This window comes from Typopeltis vanoorti, chromosome 14 (genome assembly GCF_054136105.1).
Source record: "Typopeltis vanoorti isolate ZY-2024b chromosome 14, IOZ_Tvanoo_1.0, whole genome shotgun sequence".
Lineage (NCBI taxonomy): Eukaryota > Metazoa > Arthropoda > Arachnida > Uropygi > Thelyphonidae > Typopeltis > Typopeltis vanoorti.
This window is the reverse complement of record NC_143562.1, coordinates 121,631,527-121,653,365: the sequence shown is the minus strand read 5'-3', so window position 1 is coordinate 121,653,365 and position 21,839 is coordinate 121,631,527. Positions and strand designations below refer to the sequence as shown.

Genomic DNA, 21,839 nt, shown 5'->3' with positions numbered 1-21,839 from the left:
AAACTCTTGTACAGTGGAATCAAAACATCCTTAATTCTATATGTCAGTGTGCTCCACTTCATTCCTGTAATCCACTGTGTCGTGCTCACAATTTTAATAAAATATCCACAAAATTTCAAGTCCCTATCCACCACAACCCCCAAATCCTTTATCTCCATCTCCTCCAAAATATCTCCACCAATCCTATACTCTGCTTCCCATATTTTCTCCCCAAATTTTAGACATCCTTACACTTTGCAATATTAAACTGATATCCCTGCACACTTGCCCATTCAGGCAGTCTATTTATGTCCTCTTGCAAACTACATCTGCTCTACTTCTCATAATTCTCCCCAACTTTGCATCATCTGGGAACAACTTTATATCACCATTTAAGCCACTTCCAATGTCATTTACATACAAATTAAACAACAATGTCCCCAACACAGATCCCTGGGGCATGCCCTAGTGACTTTCCTCTTCTGGGATATCACCCCCTTCCCCTTACACAAACTATTGATACCTGGCAGACAGCCAATCTCTAATCCAACACGCTAATCTACTGTCCAACCCCATCTGTTCCAGTTTAACTACTAGTTTTTCATGTGGTGATCTGTCGAAAGCCTTTGCAAAATTTAAATATACTTTTTATTTATTTTTTATTTATTATTATTATTATTATTATTTTATGTTTGTTGGGCCCATACACGAGTGGTTGGTTGATCAACCTATAGTACATTAGTATCGTACATGGATAGTGGGCTGGGAAAATAGAAACTTGTTTACATTTGATTTAAAAGACTGTATATTGTATTCCTTGGGAAGCACAACAGAAGAAAGACTGTTCCACAATACAGCACTTGCAAGGATAAAAGAGGAGGAAATGACGCTTGTTCTGTGGGTTTCTGTGGGTGCACTGTGTAGGGATGTTGAGCAGCAACTGCATGTGTTCCAATGAGCTTAGTACTAAGTGGGGGAATTATTGATGCTATTTCAGATGAACATTTCCCATGGAAGTATTTGTAGAATACACATATTGTGGAAACTAAACGCCTGTGCAAAAGTTGGGAAGAGTGAGTCAGTAAGAAAGGGGTCATTAATAAGTCTAATTACTCTCCTCTGTATTGAGTCAAGAATTTTGAGGGATCTTTTAGGGGCCCCACCTCATATGTGAGAGCAGTATTCAATAGCTGGGCAGATTTGTGTAAGGTGAAGGGATGAAGTAACGACTAGAGCAAAAGAAAAACCCTAGTGTTTTTAGAAGCTGAGGATGCACTGATTGTGATGTGTTTGTGTCAGGAGAGGCTTGATATCAGGGTAATTCCAAGAAGAGAAATCTCAAATTGTCTGGAAATTTGGGTGTTGTCAAAAATAATACTGGGCGAAAGTGGTTCTATATTACTACTACTGCATGTACTACTGTATATTCATCTCCCTTGTCCAGTATATTCATTACCTTGTTATAATAAGTAAGAGATTGCTAAAACATGATCTTCCTTAACAAATGCATGTTGTCCATTAAAGATAATTATACTACTGTCCACCCAGTTCTATCCTTGTCCTCACTAGCTTCTTCAACACCTTTACTATAACTTAACTCCAGACAAACAGGTTGGCCTATAATTTGAAACCTTAGCCTTACACCTCCTTTATGAAGTGGAACAATTTTGCCATCCTTCCATTCCATTGGGACCTGGGCTAATCTAAGACTCATGTAAAAAATGTACGTTAAAGTTGTTGTTAACTACCTGGAACATTCCCTCAAAACGTGGTAATATACCATCAAGTCCTGTGGCCTTGTTGACATCAAGTTTACTCAGTTCTTTATATACCTCCTGCTTACTCACTATCAGTGGTTCCTCCCCCATTCTCACTACTCTCAAGTTCTGCATTATGTCAATTACAAGGATGGAATACTTTAATGAACGTGAATTGCTCATTATACACCTCTATTATATCCTCAGTGTTTATCATTCTCCCATTATCACTGACCAACATCATCCTCCCATAATCATTCTTCCTTCTACTGGCCACATATCAAAAAAACTCCCTAGGATTGCTTTTAGGGTCATTTGCTAACTGCTGCTCATACTGTACTTTTGCTACCTTTATTAACTGAGTCACCTTCCTTGCTCTTTGTACTCCTCATGTAACTGATTATCTTCACTCATCTTGTGCCATTAAAGATAATTATAATGCCTTTTTCTTTCAGATTTCATGTTTCACCTCTTCACTCATCTATTTTTCACCTACCTTACACTCAGTCATTGCCTCTGCCAGATTATTCCTGGGTAGATACCAACAAGCATCGATTTCCTTACCATGTTATCACCATCTCATTAGTTATACAAGTTATGCAGTTATACAGGTGAGGCATAAGTCCACCCAACTTTGTGAAAGAGGGATCATCAGTTAATCAGATTGACTTCTATCTTAGAAATGTTTTTGGTGCACCAGCCTAAATGTGCGAGCAGAATTCCAGACTCGAATCACTCTCTGAATATCTTTTGTTTATGCGTTAGTTTCTCTTTGATATTTATTTCCATGGACGATGGAAATACATATCAAGCTTCAAAAACTGTTATTTCCCTCTCATTAGTTATGCAAATGAGACATTATGTCTCACCTACATATATTGTTTGCACTTTTTGCAGTTATATGCTGAATATTACTGCATCTGCCATGTGTTTAAGTGGTAGCCGTACAAAGGAGACTCAAATGTATTTAACTAATAAACTTGCTTACAGTATGTTGTAATCCTTAGAGATTTACATAGAAATAACAATGCATGTATATAATCGTATTTTGTATATAGTAGTGTTCTTATGCCATACACTATAAGTAATGGCAGCTACATTGTCACTAGAGTTTCATTTTTGGTAACAGATATACACTTCAGTTGTGAGTTTTTAGAGCAGCTATTGCTAGGTAACATGGTCACTAGTGAGCTAAGAAGCAAGCAAGAGGGAGAAGAGCTACAAAGGAGTAAAAAAAAACAATTGAGGTAAGTTCTGTGATCTCGGAAAAGCTTTTTTATATGCATCTTTAAATACTCTCCAATGAAGAACAGTGAAGTTAATATTGAAGGACAATATAATGTATCAAACCATCTAGTAACCCTCATAAAGAACTTATATCAACGAAATCAAGCAACAGTAAGAATTGAAAACCCAGTGCCCCTGCATTCCAATTTGAAAAAGGATCAGGACAAGGATGCATACTTTCACCGAAGTATGCATCCTTGAGATCTTTTCATTACAGCGAAGCTATAATGAAAAGATCTCTAGAAAAGTGGAATGGAGGCATTAAATTAGGTGGCCAAACAATCACTAACCTATGATACACAGATGACACAGTGATAATAGTAACAAATGAACAGGAATTAAAATCCATCCTAAATCAATTAAAATGGGAAAGCTTAAGCCATGGTTTACAAATAAAGTATTTGCAAACCATGATAATGGTTTATCATGGCTTACAAGACAAAACCAAAATAATGGTTTTAAACAATGCAGAAGAGATAGATATAGAAGGAATTGAAATTGTCAACAATTTCAATTACCTTGGAGTGATAATAAAAAGAAAATGGATGTAAAAAAGAGATAAGAAGAAGAATAGCACTAGCTAATAAAGCGATGACTGATTTAACTAAGATCTGGAAAGACAGGCACATCTCCAAAAAGACCAACATTAAGCTTGTAGAAACCTTAGTTTTTTCGATCTTTCTCTATGCTTCTGAGTCTTGGACAATGACAGAATAAGAATTGAGATGTTTGAGCTCTGGTGCTGGAGAAGATTGTTAAGAGTGTCTTGGACAGAAAAACGAACAAACAAAAGTATCCTAGAAGAACTGAATATCCACAAAGGACTGATAAACATAACTGACAAGAGAATAGTGCAATATTTTGGACACATGTAGAAGGGAAGGCAGCTGCCGGGAAAAAATAATCATGCAGCGTAAACCGTGTGGGAAAAGAAAAAGAGGACCCCCCCCCCCCCATTACAGGTGGATTGACCAAATATCAAGAAGCACATGGGAGAAAGAAATGGCAAAGCATCATCAGGAAGATCACGAGTCCTCAGATATGAGTAGATCCGAGAGAGAGAGTTATCTGCTTAATAAAAAATGAGTGGTCTATGTTCCAAGAAGCAAGATGGAATTTGGAGTAAAGTTCTTTTTATTGGAAGTACATTTAGATCTGCTCAATTAATGTATTTTTATTGTCAGCAATTATTCTTCATGCCTACTTCAGAAAAATGAAATTTTTTTACTAAAAAAAGACATATGCAAGTATAATAATCAGCTGAGGTCCTTCACTTCTTTTATTTGTGATTAAGGAATTTGAAGAATTAAGTTTGAATGAATAAAATAAAGGAGGATAAAGAAGAGAGTAATGAAATAAATGTTACATATCATTAAATGCTACAGAACTTGTAGCTGAATGCTATGTTCTTATTTTTGTATAATATTTGGTGCTATCTCTCAGAATTGAATTGAATTGTGAATCAGAGAATGAAAGATTTTCTTTAATCTCATATTTAGAAATTCTAGCAGAGCCAATATAGTTAGCCTTTGTATTTAATTAGAATTTAAGTTAGGATGTAGAGAATAAGAATGTCAGATCTCCTTAGAGAGACAAAGATAAATAGATTAATAGATATTAATGATAGCTTAGAATAAAGATATTCTTCATTCGAAGCTTTATATTATAGTACAAAATTTTGGGATTGACCTACAATTCTAATCATGCAAAAATAATTGTGCATTAAGTTCCTTGTTTTATTTCGCAAATTAAATAATCGTGTGTAACCTACACTGACAGACAGACAGAGAAATGGGGAAGAGCTGCTCATCTGCTGCAACCCTCTTGCTAGAGGTTGCTACCGGATGACGACGACATGTGTAACCTAAGAGCAACACCTCATCCATGGTTATGATATGCATAGTTACAAAAGTTATGTAATGCATTATCATTATATATACATATGTACATCCATATAATATGCATATTATATATTATAATACAATAACAATAAAATCACAGGAGCATAAGATCAATCAGAGTTGCATAAGATTTAATTAGGTTTTGGAACAAAATAAAACAAAGTTGTTAAATAGCATTTAAATTTTTACATTTTACACAATTTCCTAACAGAACTAGAAAAGGATTTATTTAAGCCACAACCCAAAACCTATAAAGTAATAAAATACACAAATAAAGAAATAAAAGAAAAGATAAAAATACAAACAATAGATTTAGAAAAATGGGTGACCTATTTCCAAAATCTCTGGACAGATGAGAACAATGGATTCAAATTTTATAAGACAAAGAATGACTAATAGAAAATATCATAATGTTAGAACTGAAAAATATAATAAAGAAGATGAAAAATAGGAAAACGCCAGGAGAAGACAATATAAATATAGAACTATACAAAAATGCAGGTGAAAAATTTAATGAAAGACTTATGAAATTTTTTAATATGGTTTGGATGTCCGGAAAAACCCCTAACTCTTGGAAAAAAGCACTGGTTATCCCAATCTATAAAAAAGGAAATAAAGACAATTGCAATAATTATAAGGGAATTAGTCTGCTGAATACAGGATATAAAATATATGCAGGAATATTAAAAGAGAAACTAAGCAGCATTGTAGAAATAGAAAACAAATTACTAGAAGAACAAAACGGTTTCCGAAAAGGCCGATCCTGCATAGATCCAATTTTTACTTTAAAATTATTAATAGAAAAGAGAAGAGAATTTCAAAAAGAAACACACGTGCCGCTTATTGATTATGAAAAAGCCTTTGACAAAATTAGTAGACAAAAATTGTTTAAAATATTAACTGATTTAAACATACCAAACCAACTTTTACAATCTATTCAAGAAATATATACAGGAAATAAAATAGCAGTTAAATTAGAACACACCTCAGAATGGAAAGATATATCAAGAGGAGTACAACAAGGATGTACCCTCTCACTTCTGCTTTTCAATATATATATAAATGAAATATTAACAATCTGGAAACAGCATAACCCATTTGGTATACAAATGACCCTACAAATGAAGATAGATACACTACTATTTGCAGATGATCAAATAGTATTAGCTACATCAGAAGATGACTTACAAAGATCATTAAAATCATTAAATGATATCTCAAAGCAATATAATATGACAATATCCAAAGAAAAACCAAAAATAATGCCATTCAAAGGAGAAAACCCAATAAGAAGTAAAATAGTAATAGATAATAAAATACTAGAACAAGTAAACACTTTCAGATACTTGGGATGTGATCTATCATACGAAGAAGAAAAAGACATAGACACTAAAATATCAAACTTTGTCAAAGTAAATGGCATAATAAATAATATATTTAAGCCATCCTGGTACAAAAACACACTAGAATCAGACTATATAATGTCATGTCAAAACCAACTCTACTATACAGAAGCAAAACATGAACCATGAAAAGGAAAGATGAAAAGCGAATTCAAACAGCAGAAATGAAGTTCCTCAGAAAAACAGCTGGATATACCAAGTGGGACCACAAAACAAATGAAGAAATCTTACAATCCCTGAAAATAAAACTAATTAATTACTACATAAGACAGTATAAACAAAAATGACTAGAACATTTAAATCGAATGGACAACAGCAGACTACCAAAAATATTATACAGATACAAAATAAGTGGAAAAAGAAGAATCGGAAGACCAAGAAAGAGATGGCATGAGACCGGAACAGGCCACATGGCCTAAATTCCATGTTAGGAAGAAGAAGAAGAAGACATTTTACACATGAAACTGGATCTTTGAATACAAATATGCTAAAACCATTTATTTATACAATTATTTTGAACAGAGCTTCCTCATTTCTGTATGAAAATAAATATTCTTGCATTCGAGTTTTGTATTTGTTTAGGTTAGTTTCATTTCAAGGTAGCGTATTGAATATTTTTGGCACTAATAAGTATAATGTTTGTATATTGCTTTTTTATTTGATTTAGGAACTATATATTTTATGCCTTTATATCTACTAAGGAAAACATCTTGTTTAATTACTTAAATTAAGGGGATATTAAATCCCACATAGTTTTAAAACCGAATAAGAAACTCAAAGATTGGAATCAGAGAGTTTCTTGCTGAATATAGTAAACTATAAAGTATCGGCGAACACTTAGCGTGAGCTAATGCAAGTGATCCTAGTACGTAGTACAATACCGGATGACTAGTTGCAAAGGTGGGGAAAGTTCAGATCGCTATTCTTAGGTATTTTCCATAATATAAAAACACATTTCCTAGGAAATGTATGCTGTTATTACATTATGGAGGGAGGTCACTACCCAGACCGGTTTCAGCCTTTTTTGAGGCTTCATCAGTGAGTAGCTAGACCTAATACCAAAGTGTATAGCGAAAAGAACTTATATACTCTGCGATACGAGTTTCCAGACAGGTGCAACCATTAAGTTACTTAAGTATAAAGAGCTAATAAGCTTCATTTCGGCAATGAAAACATTACTTAAATTAAGGAGATATTAAATCCCACATAGTTTTAAAACCGAATAAGAAACTCAAAGATTGGAATCAGAGTTTCTTGCCGAATATAGTAAACTATAAAGTATCGGCGAACACTTAGCGTAAGCTAATGCAAGTGATCCTAGTACATAGTACAATACCGGACGACCACCTTTGCAACGAGTCGTCCGGTATTGTACTATGTACTAGGATCACTTGCATTAGCTTACGCTAAGTGTTCGCCGATACTTTATAGTTTACTATATTCGGCAAGAAACTCTCTGATTCCAATCTTTGAGTTTCTTATTCGGTTTTAAAACTATGTGGGATTTAATATCCCTTTAATTTAAGTAATGTTTTCATTGCCGAAATGAAGCTTATTAGCTCTTTATACTTAAGTATCTTGTTTAATATTTACATATTTGTTATCGTTCCTGAATACCCTATAAACGTATAAATATCTAAGGGGTAGTATGTTTAGTATGGTGTATTTATTGCACATTGCAGTATCCATGTATTTTTTCTATAAAGTAAAATATCCATGTATTTTACTTTATTCTGAGTCAAAACTAGAGGTTTCAGTGTAGTGCAGTCGATTCCTCCCCAGCTTAAAATACCATTTTGTAGTGTACTTTGAATCCATGCAGAATATAATATTTTTAACACATTTAAATTTAAGCATCTATTTAGGTAGTAAAGTCTGTTTAACATTATCCTTACTTTTTTTACGATATCAGTGATGCATTTCCAACTTAAATTACTATCAATTTTTAATCCCAAGTAAGTTATTACATTGACTTTTTCTATTTCTGCACAGTTGCAATTTGAATTTGTCCTGCAATTCCAATCATGCAAAAATAATTGTGCAGTGAAGTTCATTTTACTTGTTTTATTTCGCAAATTAAAATTCACATATTTAGTTCTTGAGACATTCAGACTGAGTTTATTTAACTGGAACCAATTTGTTACTTTTGAAAGGTCAGCATTCACTATGGTTTGCATTTATTCAGCTGTGTTTGTAGAGAAAATTAGGACAGTACAATCTGCAAAAGCGTTTGAGTTTTTTTAGTTTAAGATTGCAGAAGTCATTGATCTAATTACTAAACAAAATTGTTTCTAAGACAGATCCTTGTAGTACATCGCAGTCTGTCTTTTTGGAACTGCTATAGTTGTTTATTTTTACAGTTTGTGATCTAACATTTAAGTAATTTTTGAACCAGTTTACAGCAGTACCTCGTGTTACTATGACTTCTAATGTTTTTATTAAAATTTCAATGTCAAAAGCTTTGTGTAGATCTAAAAATACTGTTTGATTCTTTGAAAAGGAGTTGTTTTTGTCCAAAAATTTCTCCTTAGTATCATGCTTGAATAACATCAATATTATCAATTGCCTTAGTATCTCATTATTTATGGAATACTAAAGCAGTTGATGTGAAATCATTTGCCTTTATATACAAGTAGCCAGTCTTGAAGTTACACTTACAAACTTTGTTTGCTTACACTTGGATAAAGGATGAAACCAAGAATATAATTTCTTGGCATGCTTAATTTATATCTTTATGGAATAATACAGCTGCTGGTTGATATTATTGCATCACCCCCAAGGTATTCAAGGACACTGTGTGAGGCACTCCACACCCTACAAGGCACTGTCTACACTACTTAGTCATCCATCTACATATTAGCCATATACCATTACCATTTACTAATAGTATTTGTATCTGTTAATTGTTTGTGTTCCCTAGCCAATTTGCATGTATGAAGGTTAAAAATCCCAATTTTCCCAGAGAAAAATCCTGCTACCTCTGCATGAGATCATCTAACTCACCTTAAGTTGAAAAAGTCCATAAAGAAAAAGTTCATCATGTCATGATGAGAATTGAACTTAGGCATTTTCCAATCAAAGTACACAGTATCCACATTGTTATTCCAGTTATGCTGTGGAGGCAAAGTATATATGTTTACTATCTATACTGAAACTTACCAGCCCAACTTCTGTTCTTCCTCTTTCATTCTGTCTCAGGTGGACACAATGATAGAGGAAGAAGAGAAGTTGCCTCCATATATTCTCAAGGAAGGCTATTCCTTTGGAATATCCTCATCTCTGTCTTTCCTAGTGAATACTGCCTTCAACTGTTCAAGAAATACATCAGTAGATAATTTCATTCTCTTTAACCTCTTACTTATACAAGAGCACTTGTATGCAACATTTGAGAGTTTGATATACATATAAAATTTTCATTGGGATCAGTATAATGTAGTTTTCGTTGCTACCAAAACACAGTCTTGCTATCTTTCTCAAAAAACATCTCATTTCACCTTCCCTTGTGTTCGATGGTATCATTCTTATTATTATTATTACTTGGGCATCTGTATGGTGTCCAGAAACTCATCGCAGAAGGTCCACACTCACTATTCACATAATACCTGTCTTTTTTTTTTTTTTGAGCTCATTTTTTTAAGAGAGCACTCATAACAGACTCTGACCATTCATTTGCCACTAATCAAGTGAAAAATCTAGTTCTGACACCATACTCTTACCTTGTTCTCCCCTCCCCAGTCATGTTCTGAATAATATCCTCTTACTTAGTCTTATAAAACCCTTTTAGTATCTTATACATTTCTATTATATCCCCTATTTTCCATATAATATCCAACTTCTGCAACTCATAAACCCTCACTTTGCTCATAGGGAGTGGATCAAGAGTTTATGGGTTGCAGGGAGCATTCTGTAGACAAGCATTTCCCAAATTTTTCCTACGATGGAACACTTCACAAATCCTAAAATTTTAACAGAACACCTTGGTCAGAGTCGAGTATCAACAGTCTCGTATTCAATGTAAAGCTAAACACACACTACCGCCGGAGCAGACTGTATTGTATCGCAAAAATGCGACAGCGCACACTATAGGCATGCCAGGCAGCATCGCATCGACCTTGCTTGTGACTGCATGTTTCCTAGAATAGATACCTCTGTACTTCACTCATGCTCAGAGGTGTCAACAACCGTGGGTGGCTGAGTCAAGACCAGTGCACGCTGGCCGTATCCACAATCCACACCAAAATACGGAGCGCCTGATTTTTAAACATCTTTGAACTTGTTGCATCATTTAAAACCATTCCAGGCTCATATTAATTTTGATAATTTTTCACAGAACACTTATTCACTTTCCGCAGAGCACCAGTGTTCCGCAGAACACAGTTTGGGAAACCCTGCTATAGACCATTCACTATCATTTTTTTACTCACCTCTGGATCCTCTGCCACTTCCTCATTGCCAAGAAACCCAAATAATCAGATTTGCATACAGTAATCTAGATATTGCCATATCAAAGTACTCCTAGGAGATTCTTTGACTAATTTTGCTTAGTCTACTAAGCAAACTTGAACTCCCTATTTACCGTTATCTTCTAGATCCATAGCCATCAATTTCTTACAGTCCTATTCTAGCAATGTAGTACACAGTTTGTAATCTTTTTCATCCCCAAATGCATAATCTTAAAACTGTTCCACATTAAACTGGTACTCATAATCCTTTGCCTCCATATTGTCAGCCTATTTAAATTATTCTCCAGAAACTCTGTATATTGCCTTCATTAACTCTTACTCTTCCCAGTTTTGCAAACAAGTTAATAGCTCCCTTCAGATTATTTCCTATATCATTAATGCACAAATGAAATAGCAACTGTCCAAGTGCAGAATCCTGCTAGTAACTGCTAGTCACATCTTCTCCTGCATTCTACTCTTCCATATATTACTGTTTGATATTTGTCCATCAGCCACCCACATATCCATATCACAACTTATCCATCCACATATGCTCCAGTTTGTGTAATAGAGGTCTATTATACATATCCTGTCGAATGCTTTTGCAAAATCAAACAGTATCATAGTGTACCCATTTCATTATCCAACTCAGTTGTCACTGTATTATAAAAAGTGCATAAATTATTAAGGCATGACTTACCCTTTGCAAAGCCATACTTTTCTCCCATAGATCATATTCCTGTTCTCCTTTCCTGAATTTTGCTTTTAACTTCTGAGATGCCATTAAGAGACAGGAGGAGGAGGGTTCTAGAAAATCTAACCCTAGAACAGATTTTTGGATTATCTAATGTGTCCATCTACATCACTAATGGATAGAAGTTTACAACTTCTCATGGATGAGATGCACATAAAAGAAAAAAAAAACTCATATCCAGTACAACCTTTTTAAATGGTGTTCCAAATAAAAATGTCTGTAGATACACACAAGCTAAAGTTTTTTAGCTTTCCATGATTATTTTCTAGGATATTAAAAAGGTGTGTAATGAAAAAAATTTTCATAAGTTTTGCTATTGTTAATATTTATATATAGTTACACATATAATTGGTTTTGTTAATAAGATAAATGAAATACATATTCAAGATAAAATTACAATAATAGAATTATAGTAACACAATTCAAATATACTTCAGTAATAAGAGTTGTAATATTTTATTTTTACATTATCAGTAAATTGATATCTGGATCAATACATTTGAATAAATACCTTCATAAAAACAAAATGTAAATCCTCTCCAAATTATTTACTGTTATCTGTTGATTATGTGCTGATTTTTAATGCACGCTATGCTAACCTTGCAGTCATATTCTACAAGGCTAAGAGTCCAGGCAACCAACTAATGACTCCATATGGAAGACTATGCCTGGTTACAAGTGTTGCCAGAAGCTATGCTTGCTCACTGTTTTGCAACTCTACTGCTTACTTGCATTGTGATCTAGGCAGAAATTCAAATGATTCACAGACATCACACAATCAAAATGTTTAAAAACAACTTAATAACAGTGGATATAATAAAAATTATAATCAGCATACTTTCCTTTAATACATTTCATGATACACATTCTTCAGTGGGCTGTTTATTATTTATGTTTTGAAAATGACCATGGACTGGATTATACATCTTCATCAATCAGGGGTGGCTTGTGGACCACAGTTGCCTATCCCTACAATACTGTATTTCTTTTCCAAAATAGTGACACAGTCAATAACCACCGTATAAGTCTACCAAAGAAAAATAACTTCCCTTAAATATAGTTTATGATTTGAGAAAGTGACCTTGACAAACCTGATAATCTCTGTAGTGCAATTGGAAGAATGGTGGTGTATTGCATCCTCAATTGGAAAAGGCCTAAGTTCGATCTTGTTGTTATGAGAGGAATCTTTATATGGACTTTTTCATTTGAAGGTGAGTTAGCTGATTTCATACAGAAGTAGCAGTTTTTTCTTCCAGAAACTTAGGTTTTTCATCTTGCATACAAGAAAATTGACCTTCAGAACACAAGCAATTTACAGACAAAACAAAAAATACTATTAGTGGTGATGGGCAGTAGATGGTGTTGATGATAGTTGTGTATAGTAAGAGAATTAAGTACTAGGGGGAGACAGATGTGTGTAGTGGAGTGAAGTTCCCTCCCATGATGAGTCCTTGAACTCCTTGGAGGTGTCATTACAATAACAATAATAATTAAATTATTTATATTTAATTATTAAGATATTTAGAATAATGTGGTTTTTAAACTATTTTAAATTTTACTAGCTATTGGTGATCTGTATACATGGGGATGGAATGAGAGAGGACAAATTGGACAACCATGTGGAATCCGTGCAAATATAAAAAATAAAAGATTACCTCATTCACAAAAAGAATATGTAATATTTCAAACAATTCCACATTTAGTAGAAATAGAAAATGCTACCTTTGTATCCATAAGCTGTGGCTCGAGGCATACTGCTGCTATTACTGGTAAGTTATTGATGAACGCTTATTATTTTTTTTAATCAAAAGAATTATATTTACAATTTTTTTTGCCACCATGGGATTCAAACCCACGATCCCTGAGAGACAAGTCAAGGGCTTTACACACTTGTCCCAACAAGAAATAAGAAAACATTGATAATAAACAAATGATTCACATCTTTTATTATTAGTAGTATTATAAAATATAGACTAAAATACACAAAGATTATTGAAGAAAAAATGAAAGAGTTTGAGAACAGGAACCAAACCTTGGAGATTCAGTGGCAAGCCTTGAAGAAAATCCTGATAGATTCAGCCAGAGAGGCATGTGGTGAGGGTGTCTGCAAGGATAGAAAAATCAGAACTCCATGGTGGACACAGGAAGTTAAAGAGGCGGTGAAGGAAAAGAAGAAAGCATACCAAAAGTTCCTGGCAAATAAATCAGCTTGTGCTCTTAGAGAATACAGAGACAAATGTAAGTAAGCTAAACACTTTGTAAAACTAGCTAAACAAAAGTCATGGGAGGACTTTGACAATAACATAGAAAATAAATATCAAGAAGGTGCCAAAATATTCTGGAGGTTGTTAAAGAAGCTTGGAAATGAGGAAAGAGTGCTGTAAAAGGAGTTAGAGATGATATGATTTCAATAACACCATATTTCATATGGTGATATGAAAACAGGAGAAAAAGATATCTTGAAGTATGGAGTAATTAGTTCGAAAAATTGCTAAATGAAACAAGCAGTGATAGTACAGTGGTAAAAAACACTCAACAGGCATACGGTCAGAAATACATAGCCATACTTGAAGTAGAAGAAGCCATCAAAGGCTTGAAATGTGGAAAGACAGCAGGAGTAGATGATATTCGACCAGAAATGCTGACGTATGGTGGTATAAAAGTCTTACAGTAGCTGCACTCAATAGTTCAGAAGGCCTGGACAGAGGAGCAAATTCCTGATGATTGGAGTAGAGCTCTCATAGTGTATAAAAAAGGAAATAAAACTGAATGTGAGAATTACAGAGGTATTTCCCTACTAAGTGTTCCTGATAAGATTTATGCCAGTATACTTGAGAAACGGTTGAGAAGAATTGTGGAAGAAAAGCTTGGTGAAGAACAAGCTGGATTCAGGCCAAATAGAGGCTCAGGTTCAGATCTTCACTTTACGACAAATAGTGGAGAAAGCATGGGAATATAACAAAGATCTGTATTTAAGTTTTGTCGATCGGGAAAAGGCATATGACAAGGTGCCAAGAGAGAAGCTATTCAGTATGCTACAGTTATATGGTGTCAATGGGGCATTATATCAAGCAATACTTAGTCTGTATTTGAGTTGTAGGTCAGCAGTTAGAATTGAAGGAAGTACAGGAAGATGGTTTAATGTTAAATCAGGAGTTAGACAAGGATGTACATTATCCCCTCTGTTATTCATTATCTATATGGATCACATTATGAAGGAAAGTGGTATTAAACTTGATATCAAAATTGGAGATGTTAATGTCAGCTCTTTGCTTTATGCGGATGATGTTATACTTATAAATAAATCCACTACAAGTCTGCAAGATTTCCTGACTAAATTGAAACTGTTGTAATAGATATGGTATGAAGATCAGCAATAGAAAGACGAAGACAATGAAAATAGGCAGAATCGTTGAAAATATCAACTGTGTTGTGAACGGAGAACCTGTGGAACAAGTAAAACATTTCAGCTACTTAGGCATGATTTTTAGTGAAGATGGTAAATTAAATATGGAAATACACAACAGAATCAACAAATCTGGTATGGTAGGAAGTCAAAAATGGAATAAGAGAGAAATTAGTCAGAACACTAAATTAGCTGTATACAAGACAGTATTCAAGCCAATTTTAACTTATGGATCTGAGAGCTGGGCCAGAAATAAAACACTCGACCAAAGACTAGAGACCTCAGATATGAGAGTCCTGAGAAAGATTAGAGGCATGAACAGATGGCATCAATGGCGATATCATATTAAAAATGAGGATGTCAGGAAAGAACTTGACATTGTCAGCATCCAGGAATGTGTTAGCAGAGCTAATCTCAGGTGGTATGGTCACTTAAACAGAATGGGCAAGGAAAGATTAGCAAAACAAGTGTCCTCTGCCAAGTTGGCTGGAAAACGACCCAGAGGTAGACCAAGATATAGATGGATTGATACGGCACAGACAATAGAAATATAAGATCTAATAATGTTGGAGTCTTGACAAGTAACAGACTGATTTGGAGGAAAATTGTAGATAAGAAGTTAGTAATGATGTAAATTTTTCATGTAGTAGTATCATATTCTGTACACCCCTTGAGGGGTCCATGGCAGGAATTTGATGATGATGATGATGATTATACAATATCTCCATGAAATCCAGAGACTCATCGTGGGAGACCCAAACTAACTATTATACACACAAATCCTGTCATACCTTTCTCCTTAAACTCATTCACTGTCAGGACACTCACAACTATTTCTGGCAATCAATTCCACTCATTCACCACTCTCCATGCAAAAAAATCTGGCCTGCACACCCCTACTAACCACACTCGTACACAACTTCTTACACTCTTACACAATTTTGATATGCATCTCTGTCACATCAGCAACTGCAAAGTCTTCACCTTGATGATACGGCAATACAATTATTTCTTTTGCCTCTGTCACCTTCCTGCCATAAGTATTGTTTAAAGTCATCCTACTATAGTCATTTTTTCTCTTACTTGTCACATAGGAAAGAAACCGATTTTTGGGTTTACTTTGGTCTGCTTAGCTAATTTTCTCTCATAATCTTATTTGGCCTTTCTTACCAAACTAGTTACCCTTCTTTCTTACACTTTGTACTGATCATGAGTATGCTGACCACCTTTTTCTTTATATTCCCTCCACAGTGTTTTTTTTTCCAGCTCTTGCTTTATATCTCTACTCATCCACTTAATTCCCACTTGGTTTATCCTCCTGATGTAGAGTATGCAATAATATACTGCTTCTCTCAAACACTCTCTGACCACTTTCCATACACTACTGACATTCTTTCTTTGTAGCTTTTGAAGCTTTGCCACTACTTCAAGATGACTGCTAAATCTGTCATAATTACAAGATTTATAGTTCAACATTTGGGGTGCTTAAGGGTCAAAGCTGTATAACTGAGAGGAGACATAGCCATTAAAGGAATGCAGAGAACCGACCAGGGCTTCTGACCTAATGTCCAATCCTCAACTTCTCGTGGTGCACCCTGTTGGGTATCTACTTGGATACTGAACGGACGAGGATGGGCTGGCAATTTGGGATTTAGCCGACCAAATTGTATTCTTATTGGTTAAACCAAAATATAGGATGATGGTACAACATGACAAAATTTCATGCCGGCTGGGGCGTCGCCCGGTTAAACAAGGCCCCCGTTGTTTTCGCCAGGGAACCAGGGCGAACAGCGAAAAGTCAGCTACTGGAACAAATCTGAAAATAAACCCCAACTCAACATCACCAGAGTTAAAGATCGGTACTATCAACGTAAGAAGCCTGAATGGCAAAGAAATGAAGCTAGCTGAGGAATTAGATAAGTACCAGATCGACATAATAGGGGATGACTGAAACAAAAAAGACCAAAACTGGTGAGATCTTTCTGAGCAATAAATACAAAATGTTATATTCAGGCAATGACAATCAAGGAAAAGAAGGAGTAGCCATAGTATTCAATACAAAATACGAGGCTAATCTTCTTGAATGGCAGTCAGTCTCAAGTAGAGTAATGTGGACAAATATGAGAATGGGGAACTGGACAATGAGACTTATTTGTGCCTGTGGTCCCACAGAAGGTTCTACTAAGGTAGAAGTGGAGTAATTTTTTGAGGGTTTAGAAAAAGCAACTGACACAATGAAAAATTGGTCCTTGTTGGGGATCTAAATAGCAGAGTAGGAAATGATTGTGAGACATACAAAAATATTTTGGGAAAATTTGGAGAAAAGAGCGAAGCTAATAATAATGGCAAATATCTGTTGGATTTCTGCTCAGGACATGGACTGGTTATTACTAACACCATGTTCCAACATAAAAATGTGCACAAATTCACATGGAGAGAATAGGCTAGGAATAAGAAAAGTCTCATTGACTATGTTATTGTTGATATTGATGTTTTCTCCCTGTGCAGGACACCAGAGTGTACAGAGGATTTGAAATTGGAAGTGATCACTATTTAGCCTTGAGCAGGATAAAATTGAATTTCATATTGAAAAGAATAACATGTAAGAAAGTTTTAAAGCGAATAAAAGTTGAGCAGCTCTCAGATGTGAACTGTAGGCTAAAATACACAAAGATTATTGAAGAAAAAATGAAATAGTTTGAGAACAGGAATCAAACCTTGGAGATTCAGTGGCAAACTCTGAAGAAAACATAGATTGATTCTGCCAGAGAGGCATGTGATGAGGTTATCTGTAAGGATAAAAAAATCAGAACTCCCTGGTGGACACAGGAAGTTAAAGAGGCAGTGAAGGAAAAGAAGAAAGCATACCAAAAGTTCCTATCAAATAAGTCAGCTTGTGCTCTTAGAGAATATAGAGACAAATGCAAGAATGCTAAACACTGTGTAAAACTAGCTAAACAAAAGTCATGTGAGGACTTTGGCAAGAATATAGAAAATAAATATCAAGAAGGTGGCAAAATATTCTGGAGGTTGTTTAAGAAGCTTAAGAATGGAGGAAAGAGTGCTGTAAAAGGAATTAGAGATGATAAAGGTGACATGAAAACGGGAGAAAAAGATATCCTTGAAGTATGGAGTAATTTCTTTGAAAAACTGCTAAATGAAACAAGCAGTGATGACAGCACAGTGGTAAAAAACACTGACCAGGCATGCAGTCAGAAATACATATCCATACTAGAAGTAGAAAAAGCCATCAAAGGCTTGAAATGTGGAAAGGTAGCAGGAGTAGATGATATTCAACCAGAAATGCTGAAGTATGGTGGTATAAGAGTCTTACAGTGGCTGCACTGCATAGTTCAGAAAGCCTGGACAAAGGGACGAATTCCCGATGACTGGAGTAGAGCTCTCATGGTACCCATATATAAAAAGGGAAATAAAACTGCATGTGAGAATTACAGAGGTATTTCCCTACTGAGTGTTCCTGGCAAGATCTATGCAAGTATACTTGAGAAACGGTTGAGAAGAATTGTGGAAGAAAAGCTTGGTGAAGAACAAGCTGGATTCAGGCCAAATAGAGGCTGTCAGGATCAGACCCTCAATTTAAGACAAATAGTGGAGAAAGCATGGGAATATAACAAAGATCTGTATTTAAGTTTTGTCGATCTGGAAAAGGCATATGACAAGGTGCCAAGAGAGAAGCTATTCAATACGCTGCAGTTATATGGTGTCAATGGGGCATTATATCAAGCAATACTTAGTCTTTATTTGAGTTGTAAGTCAGTAGTTAGAATTGAAGGACGTACAGGAAGATGGTTTAATGTTAAATCTGGTGTGAGACAACGATGTACATTATCCCCTCTGTTATTCATTATCTATATGGATCACATTATGAAGGAAAGTGGTATTAAACATGATATCAAAATTGGAGATGTTAATGTCAGCTCTTTGCTTTATGCAGATGATGTTATACTTCTAAATAAATCTGCTACAAGTCTGCAAGATTCTCTGACTAAATTGAATAGCTGTTGTAATAGATATGGTATGATGGTCAGCAATAAAAAGACGAAGATAATGAAAATAGGCAGAATCATTGAAAATATCAACTGTGTTGTGAATGGAGAACCTGTGGAACAAGTAAAACATTTCAGCTATTTAGGCACGATTTTTATTGAAGATGGTAAATTAAATATAGAAATAGACAACAGAATAAGCAAAGCTGGTATGGTGGGAAGTCAATTGAATAAATTCATATGGAATAAGAGAGAAATGAGTCGGAACACTAAATTAGCTGTGTACAAGACAGTGTTCAAACCAGTTTTAACTTATGGATCTGAGAGCTGGGTCAGAAGTAAAACACTTGACCAAAGACTAGAGACCACAGATATGAGAGTCCTGAGAAAGATTATAGGCGTGAACAGATGGCATCAATGGCAATATCATAATAAAAACGAGGATATTAGGAAAGAACTTGACATTGTCAGCATCCAGGAATGCATTAGCAGAGCTAAACTCAGGTGGTATGGTCACTTAAACGAATGGGCGAGGAAAGATTAGCAAAACAAGTGTTCTCTGCAAAACGACCTAGAGGAAGACCAAGATATAGGTGGATTGATACTGTACAAAGTGCTTTAGACGATAGAAATATAAGATCTGATAATGTTGGAGTCTTGACAAGTAACAGACTGATTTGGAGGAAAATTGTAGATAGGAAATTAATAATGATGTAATTTTTTCATGTAGTACTATCATATCCTGTACACCCCTATGATAGTTCAACATAGGCCGTTTTGTTTGGTAACCTACCAGAAGACATCATAGACACTACTCAAACGGAGGCAGTGTGTCTACCTTAGTTATGGATATATCTTCTGATGTTATTATGAGATCCAACATCCTCAAATCCTTATCCTCTTTATAATATGTTTTTTCATGTAATTATTCCTTAGAAGTGTATAAATTCTACTTCCATCTTGCCAAATCCTCTTTCCTCCCTCCAATTTATGTCTTCATAGTTAGTCTCCCGTAATGATTGTTCACCGTGCACCTATTGTGCTAATCTGCTGATACATGGTATCTAGACCTTCTTCTGGACCCCCTTATCAATAGCAGTGCCCAACATCATATTTTGTCCTACTGGCCTCTATCTCACACCAGATAGCCTCAAACGAACCAACTCCTCCATACCTAAAATCCTCTTTAACTTCTAATTTTGTTTGTTGTAATGCTTCAGCTGTCATCAGCAATACCCCACCGCCTATCCTCCTTGAAAATACAATACCCTTTACATTCTTTTCCTGTAGTATATCATTTTCTAGACCAGGTCTCACAGATGTCTATATAATTCTTTGGCCAAGTACAGCTGACCAATGCCAAAAACTACTTCGCCTTATTCCTGATACTTCTTGCATTTGTGTGCATGCATTTTAACATCCCTTGTACCCACAATTACCCTTATGTAATGTCATTACAAATCCATTTAAATTGGAAACCTCTGAAATCGCATTCAGCATATCATTTCTTTATATGCTCATTTATCACAGGGGTGGCCAGACTTTTAAAAACATAGTTCTTACATTAAATGTTGAAAGTTTATTTTTCACTTGGTCAAACTATAATAAATTTAGTTTAATCCTTTATCCAAGTGTGTGCAAACAAAGTTTGCATCTGAAAGTATCTTCAGGACTGGGGTAAGGTGGTACAACACCGGACGACTCCTTGCAAAGGTGGAGCACGTTACCAACACTCCTATCTCAGTATCTCCCATAATGCAAAACACATCTCCTTGCAGATATGTATAATGTTATGCATTAAGGGAAAGGCCCTTAATGCATAACCCAGACTAGTTTCGACCTTTATTGAGGTCTCTTCAGTGGGAGCCAGGCCCAAGCATTAGCAAGGTCATCTCCTCCTATAGGAGCTACCAAACAGTGTGCCACCTTTTTTAAATTACTCTGGATTTAGAGAAAGATGTTGAAAGCTTATTTTTCACTTGGTTAGACTATAATAAATTTAATTTAATCCTTTATCCAAGTGTGTGCAAAAAAGTTTGCGCCTGAAAGTATCTTCAAAGGACTGGGGTCAGGTGGTACAACACCCCAGTCCTGAAGATACTTTCAGGTGCAAACTTTGTTTGCACACACTTGGATAAAGGATTAAACTAAATTTATTATAGTCTGACCAAGTGAAAAATAAACTTTCAACATCTTTCTCTAAATCCAGAGTAATCTAAAAAAAAAAAAAAAGGTGGCACACCATTTGTTCTTATAGTTCTTATAAGAACTTGGCGATGGACTGAGTCCTTGACTCTTTATCCCATCATCTGAATGAAGTAAACCTGTGTGGATGGAGTGTTATTGAGCTAAGAAGCTCTAGTCATGGCTGGGTAACGGCAATAGCCGAGCCTCAGTTAAAACTTCATTGGCTACAGCATTGCCATTTGTTACCCTGGAAGTCCTAAAAAGGACTTTTTTCCTATTCGCACACCATTTGGTTGAAGTAATGCAGAAGTCATATTTTCATATATGAGTTGCCAAAAGGTGACAGAACTTATTATTAAAATACTCTGGATTAGAGACACTTGCTGGAATTTTTTCCACTTGGTTATACTAGATATTAAAGATACCAAGAAATTATATACTTGATTTATAGTATCTTCTTCTTCAGTATTCTGCAATTGAGCAGTTCTTCTTTTAGTAGCAGAAACTTTCCTTCCACTCTCTTCTGTTCTGAGCCTTCTCTTTCAAGGTTTGTACCTATCTCCATTCAGCATGTCATCTAGCATTGTTTTCCTTAATTTTCCTCTGGGTCTTTTCCCATCTATTTTTCCTTCAATGGCATCTCTGATGATTGCATTCCCTCTCAGAATATGTCAGATCCAGTTTCCCTTGCTTCTTTTTATCCTCCTTAACAGACT

At 35.2% G+C, this 21,839-nt stretch overlaps 1 protein-coding gene across 3 annotated transcripts in view; it reads left to right on the top strand.

Annotated features, from left to right (window-relative positions):
- Window positions 1–21,839, top strand: part of LOC150099871 (RCC1 domain-containing protein 1-like) — a 165,256-nt gene that overhangs the window by 117,148 nt on the left and 26,269 nt on the right. For 2 of the 3 annotated variants that reach the window (XM_090403863.1, XM_090403861.1), the window contains exon 5: window positions 13,086–13,292. The exons of the other annotated variant lie outside the window; for it this stretch is intronic. In XM_090403863.1, the coding sequence (XP_090259989.1) occupies window positions 13,086–13,292 (207 nt within the window). The remainder of the gene's footprint in view (window positions 1–13,085; window positions 13,293–21,839) is intronic. 3 annotated transcript variants of the gene reach the window in all.